This window comes from Gracilinanus agilis, chromosome 6, assembly GCF_016433145.1.
Source record: "Gracilinanus agilis isolate LMUSP501 chromosome 6, AgileGrace, whole genome shotgun sequence".
NCBI classification, from domain to species: Eukaryota; Metazoa; Chordata; class Mammalia; order Didelphimorphia; family Didelphidae; genus Gracilinanus; species Gracilinanus agilis.
This window is the reverse complement of record NC_058135.1, coordinates 209,151,915-209,163,070: the sequence shown is the minus strand read 5'-3', so window position 1 is coordinate 209,163,070 and position 11,156 is coordinate 209,151,915. Positions and strand designations below refer to the sequence as shown.

The following is an 11,156-nucleotide window of genomic DNA, read 5'->3' as shown; positions in this document are numbered from 1 at the left end:
ATTTTAAATATTTTGTAATATGTCCAATGTATTATGAAAAAAGTGAGAAACTTCTAGTCTAGTAGGCAGTAAAAAAAGAGGGTCACATTCATTTGCTTTGTATCTCCAGAACTCAGCTCAGTGCTAGGGACATAGGAAGTGCTTAAGAAATATTCTATCTGATCTATCTGACACTTTTGGACATTAGGTTTTCATTGATTCCTACTAAGCTTACAATAGTTAGTTGGTTTCCACATTAGCCTGTCAACTCATAATGAGCAAGCAATCTTCAACCCACTAGATCCTTTTCAAATGAATTGTGGTCTAGTGAAGTTCCTCCCATTCTATGTTTATTATATAGTTGATTTCTTAAATATCATCTTATTTGAAATTTGAAAATGGTCATGTGACTTTTACTTACTTCCAATCTCATCTGGAAGTTCCAAGGCTGTTGCTTCATGGAAACATTGTTCTTGGTGTCTGTAGAAATATGAGGGTTCATCCTTTCTTGGAAATAGCGTATATCTGTGAGATAAGAAAATAAAAACCCCACTTTGTAATTTGTTCACCCTCTAAAACCAAGGAGTAGTTGTTCATCTTCTATGTTTTGCAATTATTATTATCTGAATAGTGTGTATGTATATACACACATATGTATATGTACATGTATGTATATATATATATGACTTTGAGCATACAAAGTACATTTTCATGCTTGCCACTTGGTGTTTCACCATTTATAGACACACCAGGAAGACATTGATATTAGATGAGTTTTTGTGTCTGGATTTCAGTTTGGGAAACATGAAAGTGATTCACAGTTTTCTACTTGTAAAATAGTCTGCCCTCATTATCTTTGGACCTGTACATTGGTCCTCTGCTAGGATTTGAACCCATGCCTCCTGACACAAAAATCATCATGCAATGATACTGACAACTGAACTCAACTCAGCCATACAAAATGACAAACATGGTAGATCACTTCCACTGGAGTTGTTTTCACAGTCTTAATGTGGGCAATACAAGGTTTGAAAATTATTACCCTGCAAGTGAAAATTATATGAATATATATTACTATCCGAATGAGGCTTTCGGTCTTCATGGTAACACGTAATTCGATGATTGCAAAATAAATGTGACACAGAGGACATTAAAATATATAGGAAAGAAAGTACATGTAAAAGTGTCTCTCATGACCCAATGTGGTACCACTCTCTCTGGCTACCCATTTTGCCTGCCTCTGGTTCTGGATCTAGAGTCCATAGTTAAAGATAACCAAAATGTATCTGGTTATGGAAACATCCTATATCTTCAAGAGCATTACAAGAACTTTCTTCTGCCAGAAGCCATGTAGGCCTCTGGTAGTTGGAGACTATTTGGCATGGATGTTGTTGACTCTTTGAACTAGCTTATGTAGAGCTAGATCTAGCTGGTTTGAAGCCTACTGACCCATGTTTAGCTTGGTATGAATGAAATCAGAATTTAAGAGATTTTTTTTTCTTTACAGAAACATTACATATTCTTCTTCCTTTCATAAAGGACACCAGCCTAGAGGAGAGATCCAGGGCAAATGGAAATAGAGGGAGCAATTTTCCTGCTGATCTGGGGGACCACCAGATGCTCTTTAAGTACAGTGGTTAGACTCCAATTCTCTTCAATGAAAATCATATTAGACATTCTGCTGGGGAATTCCCAAACCTCTCTGGATCAGAGTATTCTCCATTGGGGGGTGGTGAATTTAATAATTAATAGAAGAGATAATTATGTGTACCATGTTTCTAAGTAAAGGGGAAAAGAATTGATTCTATCCAACAAATATTAAGCACCTATTATGATGCAAAATGAACTGTGATATGTCTGTAGATGATATGAAGGGACAAAAAATCCAAACCTTGTTCTGAAGGAGCTTGTATTCTGCTGGAGGTGAAGTCATTTAAACAGAGAAGTAATATGAAGTAATTTTAGGAGGCAGAGAAGACTATTGTGGGAGAGAAACGAAAAAGGCCTGATCTAAAATAGCAACTTCTGGAGATGGAGGGGGAAAGATGTAAGAGATAGTGTGGAGATAGAATGGATAAAATTTAGGGTTTTTTTATTTTGTGAAGGGACAGTGAACTAACTTCATAGACAGTCAGAGAAGCAAGGTTGTATGGGCAAAAAAAGCACCAGAATCAGAGACAAAAAACCCAGCATCTAGCCTGAGTCCAGATACGGCATGACTTTTGGTAAGTTCTCAGCATCATTTATGATTGCATAAATACATCTAAGGGTCTGCTGACTTGCATATTTCCCCTTCTTATGATAGAGATTGCAACTCATTCATGCCTGTCTATTCTATGAGACTCTTGTCTACAGCCCCTCATAGGTTCAGGGGTTTACCCTGAATAGGAGATTCACCCAACTGGCTGGGGGTCCAATCAGCTGGCTGAGGGGGTTCCTTCTTTCTTTCTCCTAACTTCTCTCAGATATCAGAGGAACATATAGGCTGCCCATTCACTGTCTCTGGCCCTGTCTACATGACAAGCTGATATCTTCTTTTTATATATGATGAAGCAGGGGGAAGGACACAAAGGATCAAATATTTATTAAGTACTTACTAATGTGCCAGGCACTGTTCTAAGTGCTTTACAATCATTATCTTGCTTAATCCTCAAAACAACCTTGGGAGATAGTTGCAATTATGATCCCCATTTAAGAACTGAGGAAACTGAAGCAGACAGAGGTTTAAGTGACTTGCCCAGAGTCATAGACTAGTAAATATCTAAGGTCAGATTTGAACTCGGGTCTTTCTGATGTCAAGCCTATTACTTTATCCATTGTGCCACCTAATTGCCTAATATGGGGATATAATACTTTTATTTCTTACTTCACTGCATTATGAGATTCAAATGTATCTGTGTGTGAAAAGTTCTTTGTCAAGTGAGATCCCATATTAATGAAAATTATTTTAATTTTGTTCTGAAATCTATAGCATTCTCCAGAGAGAGTAGGGACATCTAGGTTCTGGTTCTAGGTCTAACTATACCTGGTTGAGAGTTCATGGGTAATTACTTCATATCTCTGGGCCTCAGTTTCCTTATTTGTAATAGGATGGGGCTGGAGACTGGGAAATTTGTGTATTTCAGTACTTTTTTACGCAATGTCCCTCATGCCTGAAATGCTCTCCCACCTCTTAAAATCCCTGATTCCTTTAAGATCCACCTCAAACATCGCTTTCTCCAGGAGGATTTTCCTGTTTCCTTTTGCTGCTAAACACTTCCATTCTATAGTGACTCTCCATTTAGTCTTGTCCATTCCTATATATGTGAACGTTATCTTCATTGGAATGTAAGTTCTTTAAGGATAGGACCCACTTGCTTTTTCTTTTATCCCCATCACTGAGTCCAGTACCTGGTCCAATTCAAGTCTTTTCTAAATGCTTATTGACTGTTGATTGACTCATCTTGATCTCTATGGTCCCTTCCGGCCCTAATTCTATGACTTTACATAAACTGGATGATTTGGAGGGAGCCACAAATTCTGCCTCAGTCTTATAACATAAAGGACACTAATACTAGTACATGTTCTTCCCTTGGGAAATTTGTGGCTAACAACTCTAATCTCTCTGAAATGATTAGAACCCTTCAGGAGAAAGGCAGGATGTCTGTTAACACGTTAGGCATCACGGGGTGGCTCTGGGACTACGGATTAATGAGCAGGTGGGGAAGAGGCAGTATTTACATAATTTCCATCTTCAAAGAATTCCAAGCCCCTTGTGGACATTTTTTCAGAGGGTCATTATCTCAGTAACCACAACAGGTGCTGTGTACCTGTGTTTATTTAAATCTGGCTTATATATGGGCATATTGTTTCAATCAGCAGTACAAGAGAGGCACGTGGGTGTCATGGAAAAACTGTTGGATTTAGTCAGGGGACCAGTATTTATATTCCAAGGGAACCCAACTCTTTCCCACTTACCATTCTACCATTTCATGTGCAGAGCTGGTGGGAAGTGGGAGGAGATGTTAAAAAGAAAGAAGGACCTAGTCTCTACCCTCAAGGAACTGATCCTTTAGAAGGGGGAGATGAGCCCCCTACCCAGATAAAGAGAATACAAGTTTGAATCTAAGAGTCTAGTAAACGTGTAGAGTGTTATGCGATGAGATGGAGAAGAACTGATTTCAGCTCTGGGTGGTGGGGGAGTGGTGTGGTGGCTCAGAACTAAAGTCAAAGACAATTTGCTTTCTGCAAGAAATTGTATAGAGTTGAGAAAGTTTTAAAATCACCACCAGAGGCTGCTTACACTGTGTTCTCATTTGGAGCAAAAATAATTTCCACTGGTAAGCAGGAAAATAAGATTTAATGGGGCATAATAGCTAGAAAAGTGCTGTCTTGAATTTTCCAACCAAATCTAGCAAATAAGTTCTGAGAACAATGCTTAGCCAATCTCTAGGCTTTGCCTGGACAGCTTTGTTTGAAAGCAGTGGGAATTCTGTTTTAAAAGGGGTCAGTTCCATTCTTTGTTTTTTTTTGACAAATTACACTTTTATTTTGAAGACCCCACATACATTTCTGCTGCCAGCTGTGTTTACTGACTCTGAGGTACAGACAAATGAACCCAGAGAAATGAGAGAATGCCTCTGGGGCCACTGGGAGGCTTTGGCTACCCCCTAATTGGGAATTGAGCCTGTCTCAGAGTCTTGCCACATAAGTGATAATGTGACAGCTGGAAGTAAACTCAAGGGATCTCTAGAGCTCCCCTCTAAATGACACGCCCTCAACCCTGTTTGATTGGCTTGTCTGTCTATGGGTAGCCCATTCCATTGTCTCTGACCCAAGTGTAGCCCACTGAAAAGGAAGTCTGATGAATTGCAGTCATTGACTTCCCCCAAGGCTCTGTTCACGTGCTGTTTTTTCCATGAAACTTACTCCAGTTCAAAATGATCAATTCCTTCTCAAATTTTCCTAAAACATTCTGTTGATAGTTCTTCTTTGTCTCCATGACATTCTATTTTGCCTACTTGTGGTGGATGGTTTTTGGGACGTGAAGACTTGGTTCATTTCCTTCCTCTGACACATGGGCCTCTTGACCTTTGTCAAATTGCTTAAACTCGAAGTGTCCCCAAACTACTCTCTGAGACTATAAGTTGCTAAGAAAGTTCTGTTTTTATAGAGGGCATTCTTTCCTAGAATCTCCTTGCACTGATCAAAGCACAGGTCTGATTCAATCCCATTCCCATATTCTCATAATAAATTATAAGCTGCTTGAGGGCAGAGGCTGTGTTGTTTTTCATCTTCATATGTAGTGCTTAATAAATGGCCTGTTGAAATGATTTGGTTTGTGTCATGGAAAAGCAAAAAGATCATACCCATGTGGCATAAAAGCAGAAGGATCTGAGCTGAATTTGTAACTGGAGATGGAAAATCTCCAAGTACTAAAACCTTCAATGGCTCCCCATCACCAATAGTCTGATGTTCAGGGCCATCTACTGTCTGGGTTCAACCTAGTTTTTGAGCCTTATCTCATTTTTCTCCTCTTCTTCCATTTCTTTCTGCTCCTTCTTTGTCTCATCTACTTCTTTCCTGTAGTCATCCTTATGTTTATCGCATGACTATAATGGAATTTTGCCTAATCTATTTTTGCCTTTTTTAATCCTTCCCCTTCTTCAAGGTATGACTCAGGTGTATCTGTTCTGTGAAGTCATCCTTGATTTCCTGATCAAGTGCTGCCCTCTCTTGTTTTTTAAATTCCTCAGTCCTTTGGTTGGAACCTATTCCTCTCTTAATTTATATTCTAGTCCATGTCTTATTTTTCTAGTAGGAGCTCAGAACAAGGACTACATCAGATTTGGTCTTTGTATAACTCCTAGGGCCTTGCACACCCTCTTGTTCATAATAGATGGTTTAACAAATGTTTATTGCTTGAACTAAACAAAATCTCTTATCTTTAAAGTAGTCTTTAAGTGTCTGCTGAGCTGTCAGGGACAGCTAGGTGGCTCCATAGTACATAAAGCACTGGGCCTAGAGTCAGGAAGACTCATCTTTTTGTGTTTAAATTCAGTTTCAGATACTTCCTAGCTGTGTGACCCTGGACAAGTAATTTAATCCTGTTTGTTGCAGCTTCCTTATCTATAAAATGAGCCGGAGAAGGAAATTGTAAAATGCTTTGCCAAGAAAACCCCAAAGGGGCCCAGGAAGGGTTGGACATGACTGAAATGACTGAACAAGAGCTGGTCAAAGTCTGGCTCAATAAGACTTGGCAGGGAATCTTTAGAAGGCTGTGAAGAGATTTGATCACTTTAAATGAACTATTATAAGTTTTAGATAAGTTTAGAAGATACTTCTCTGAACCCAGGAGAACACAGTAACTGAACACTGGAATGATCAAATGTAATAGACTTCTCTACTAGCAGCAATGCAATGATCCAGGATAATCCAGAGGGACTTATGAGAAAGAATGCTATCCACATCCAGAGAAAGAACTGTGGGAGCAGAAATGCAGAAGAAACTGTATAATTTATCATTGGTTTATTTGGGTATTGTTATAAAGAAAGAGAAGTGCCTAAGGTCCTAGGAGATATGGATACCAGTGAGGTGGATGTATCTTTGTATTCTCCCTAGGTGCTGGTGATGGGGGAACACCAATTCCAATCACGCCCTTGCTAGTTGTTATAATTTCCCCTTTCAATAACAGTTGCCCAGGGAAGGACCCCGAAAGTTTAGGTGGATAGGTAACCATTTCAGGTCCAATCTGGGGTTGGATCAATTATTAATATTGTGCTCTGATTAGCCTTGGATCACATTGTTCTTCTGACTGTGTTTGCTCCCTTCCCAAGGGTCATGATATAATGACCACTCAGGAAGGTTCTTATTAAACACTTTATCTGTAATCTATAATAAGGGAAAAATAATCAGGACAAGGATTAGGGATTGGAGATCCTGTCAATCTAATATCTATAATCTATAATCACTTAGGGCTGGAGGCTATTGATTTATAGAAGCTAGAGCTTTTGTTCTTCACAACCCCTCTGGTTCAGCCTGGCCAATGCCAAGCCAGAGAAGTGACTGCCCTTAATGCAGTTGTGTTGGTGATTTTCTCTCACCTTTCTTATTATCAGTGTTTGGTGATGTATTAGCTCTCACAGCCTTCAGGAAATATATAGATCCTATCCACCCTCTGCTTCTTCAGACCTCCCAGCCTCCCTTCACTACCTAGGGACCAAGAGACCTAAAGAGCGAGGAAGATTCAGAGACCTAAAGATCTAAGGGACCAAAGTCCAAAGTCAGAGAGAGAAACCCTCCAGGTGGCTGTTAGGGGTATTTATACTCCCAGGCCAACCGACTTTGCCCCTGGCTCATGGAATCTGGGAACATTCCAATCTCTCCAACTGCCTCCCTTGTCAATCAAGGTGACATCCACCATTTCCCAGGATTTGAATATAACAGTATATGATTTGGAGTTTTGATTTTAAAAGAGTATTGCACAAATTAATAATATTGAAATAGGTTTTGAGAGACAATACATAAACAACCCAGTGGAACTGGTGGAAGAAAGAGGGGAGGGAGACAACATTGAATCTTGTAACTTTGGAAAACTTATGTATAAATTTGCCACTGGAATAAAATAAAGATAAAATTAAAAAAGGAAGATACAGCTCTGAAATTGTTTCATTTAAGAATTTAGTTTAATTGATTCCAATAAACTTTGATTAGATATATTTCAATGGGTCCATGATCTTGTGAGTGTTATTATTCTCTCTACCACTAAAGATCATAACACATCTTAGCCTGATCATCCAAATGATTCCTGCCATGCCTTCAGTAAATCTTATGCCTCTTTTGCTTGTTATGGACCTGGCCCATCCCTCTTATATAGCTCCACATGTCTCTGGTGATATCTGTTATACCATTATCATACAAAAATCAATGTTGTTAGTACTAGGTATCCTAAAATCCTTAGCAAAGTTTTAAGGTATTTAAACTTTAAAGCTGCACAAAGACTCTTGGGACACCCTAGATGTATTATTTGACAATAATGATTCATATAATGACCTCGTTTTATACATGCTTTAGTCATTGGGAACTCTGAAATGAAAAATGTTGTTCCTACAGAGGTGTTTTAATAACAGCCATTATTATGAATAAGGTTAGGGACAAGACTTGTGATCTTACTAGGGTAAGAAATTTCCTCAACCTCCGTCATATCCATCATGGATGAGAGAAGGCCCATATCTTCTCTACATGGGAGAGTCCTAGAGAATTTCTGAAGATCACCAAGAAGTTAAATGGCTTTCCTGCAGTAACGCAACTGTTATGGGTCAGAGAAGGTCTTAAATGTAAGCCTCCCTGACTTCAAAGCCCTGTCCACTATGCCATGTCATTACCTCTGAGAAAGATTATATGTGCTCAAATAAGAACACTTCAAAGGAGAATGTCTTTTGGGAGAAAGGAAAGCCCTTAGCAAAATTTGAGAAGGGAGAGATCATTTACAGCTGTGGAAATCAGGGAAGACCATGGAAAAAGGAGCCAAACTGTTTCTTTCAGACACAGTTAAGACAGTTAATTATTGTTACTACCTTCTGACTCCAAGTATTTCAGCATTTTTAATTTCCAAACTCTGCCAAAGTTACCTGCATATTGTGACTCCTGTATAGGTCTGGCAGGTAAGATTTTCATTGAATGAAATCCTCCGATAGGTAAAGTCTTAGGATCTTCATAGTCTTCCCCATCACTGCCTTTTGCACCATCAGCTACTTTGACAATGTTCTTGTCCTATACAGGAAGGAGCAGCCAGATAAATAAGATGAAAGAGGGCATAATGTTGATGAAGACATTAGCTGCAAAATCAACTTGAGAAGCAAAAATAGATCTCAGAGCCTGCACAAAGTTAAGGTCGGTTTCCAAGCCTGTCTTAGGGCAACAGAGGATGATCCAAGGGCACACTAATGGGCTATAATTTAGAAGGTTTATTTTTGTAAGGCTCAACTGAAACTAAATTTAACAGAGCATTGGTTGTTGAACAGAGAGAAGGACTCAGATTGTATTTTGGTCTTCTGGACCGTCTGTGTTTTTATGTTTACTCCATTGCAACACACAGCTGAACTCCTTCAGTTCCCATCAGTTTCCCAATATTAATCCATTTTTCTATGGCTATGTAGGTTGAAAGCATAGCCTTGGTTTATGAGGAGGCTTAGTAAGTACTCTGGAAATAGTAAAGATCAAATACTACAATGTACTAGTGACCTACTTGAGATATAATAGGAGTACCAGGATCACTGTCAGAAGGCCTCACAAATGAGTTAATTTCACTCCACTGACCTGTAGTCTATCCATTTTAAAAATGGGAATCAAGTATGGGGTAATCTTAGAGTCAGAAGACCCAAGTTCAAATCCCGCCTCTGATTCTTAACTATGCGATCTTGGCAAGTCCCTTAGATTCCCTTTACCTCAGATTCCTCATTTATAAAATGAGGGGGTTGTACTAAAAGGTGCCTGAAGTCCTTTTCGGTTCTAAATCAATGAAAACTCAGGATAAGAAAGATATGTGTGTGTGTGTGTGTGTGTGTGTGTGTGTGTGTGTGTGTGTGCCTGCGTTGTGGGGGGTGGGGCATACAGGAGAAGAAGAATCAGTTTTATAATTGGAGGCCCAGGCATCAATTTACTTATCTGACCTTGAACAATTTAATTTCAATAGGCCTCAGTTTTCTTAGCTGTAAAATAGGGATAATGATACTGTGCAGGTGGAAAATTTGCCACACCTGAGCTACGTTCCCAATATCCTTTTAAGTTACATCCTCATTTGACGTACAGAGGCTTGGAAAGTATTGTGAGGTGGAAAATTTCCAGGGTGATTGTGAGGACTAACTTTCAACTAGGAAAATATTTCTCTATGTCATGGATTTCCCCAAACTACAATACTTTTTAAAGAAAGGAGAAGTAAAGAATTGAGTAGACTTACATAGCTGGAGCAGTTTTCAGAAATAGTTCTGTGCTGACCTGCTGAAGAAAAGAAATAGAAAAGGGATGGTATTTAAAAAGAATCCATAAGCTTCATGTGATAGAAATGATATTTATTGTTCTCTGACCTTCCTTGTTATTCCTTCTGCTTCCTTAAATCCTTCATTATCAGGTTTCCTCCCAGGCTTGGTATGTGTTCTCTCCTCCCCTCTGCCTTTGAAAATCCCTCAGAGACCAGTTTAGGTACAGCCTCTTGCAGGAAGTCCATCTATGTTTCTCTAGTACAGGGGCACTTAGGATTTATGATCTTATTTTTTTAAAAAAACAACAACTATTTTCATAACTATATCTCGATATAATTGATTTCCTTTGTAATTTTATGTTATCCTATTCTACTCTTTTAAAGACATTATTCTGAGAAGGCTTGCCTTGATTTCCCCAGGTTGCCAAAGTGGGTCTGTGATACAGTCAAGGTTAGGAATTTCTGCCTTAATTGGCTTTGCTCTCTAATTATTTATTTACTATTTATTTACCCAGGCTAGGCCTATTCCATCTGCAATAGAAAGAGAACACCAGCAGAATTATTTTCTCCAACCCATTTTACAGTTAAAGAAACCTCAATAGGAGAGAATCAAGTTGTTCAAAGTCACACAACTAGTTAATGGCAGAGCTAGGAACCATACCCAGGGCTCTTGATTCTGAGGTCAAAATGCCTTCCCTTATATTATGATGTCTCTCTGTCTTCCAGAACTGGAATATACATTTCTGATCAGGGAAACTGTTCTTCCAAAAAGGGAACCAGGAAGAAGGAGAAAAGACATTTAAAATCAGCCTAGACAATCTTGACTGATATCTCTCCCAACTTGGACAAGGAAGAATACTATTATTTTCTTTTTAAAAATTCTATGTATTAAAAAAAAACAACTAAACCAAAACTCAAGAAATTGGCTGCCCCCCCCCACTAATTCATGTGAATCTCAAGTTCTGATATGGTACCTCTCAGCTACTGAAAAGAAGTGGGTTAACTTGATTATGATGTACGTAAAAGAAGCTGTGTGATTGGGCAAGTCACTAAATTACTCAGTGCCTTATTTTCTTCATCTGTAAAATGGTGATAATCATATTTGTGCCATCAACCACACATTTCTTTGAGGAAAACACTTTTCCAATAATAATAACTAACAATTATATAGTGGTTTGTAAGATGCTTTACCTACATTTACCTACAAGTCAGTTAGGTG

General features: G+C 38.7%; 1 protein-coding gene across 1 annotated transcript in view; it reads right to left on the bottom strand.

Moving 5' to 3' along the window:
* CLNK (cytokine dependent hematopoietic cell linker) overlaps nucleotides 1-11,156 on the bottom strand; it is a 193,637-nt gene that overhangs the window by 66,343 nt on the left and 116,138 nt on the right. Inside the window, exons 5-7 of the mRNA XM_044681759.1 lie at nucleotides 9,917-9,957; nucleotides 8,589-8,730; nucleotides 401-504 (exon numbers count right to left, since the gene is read on the bottom strand). Coding sequence (XP_044537694.1) covers nucleotides 401-504; nucleotides 8,589-8,730; nucleotides 9,917-9,957 — 287 coding nt within the window. The remainder of the gene's footprint in view (nucleotides 1-400; nucleotides 505-8,588; nucleotides 8,731-9,916; nucleotides 9,958-11,156) is intronic.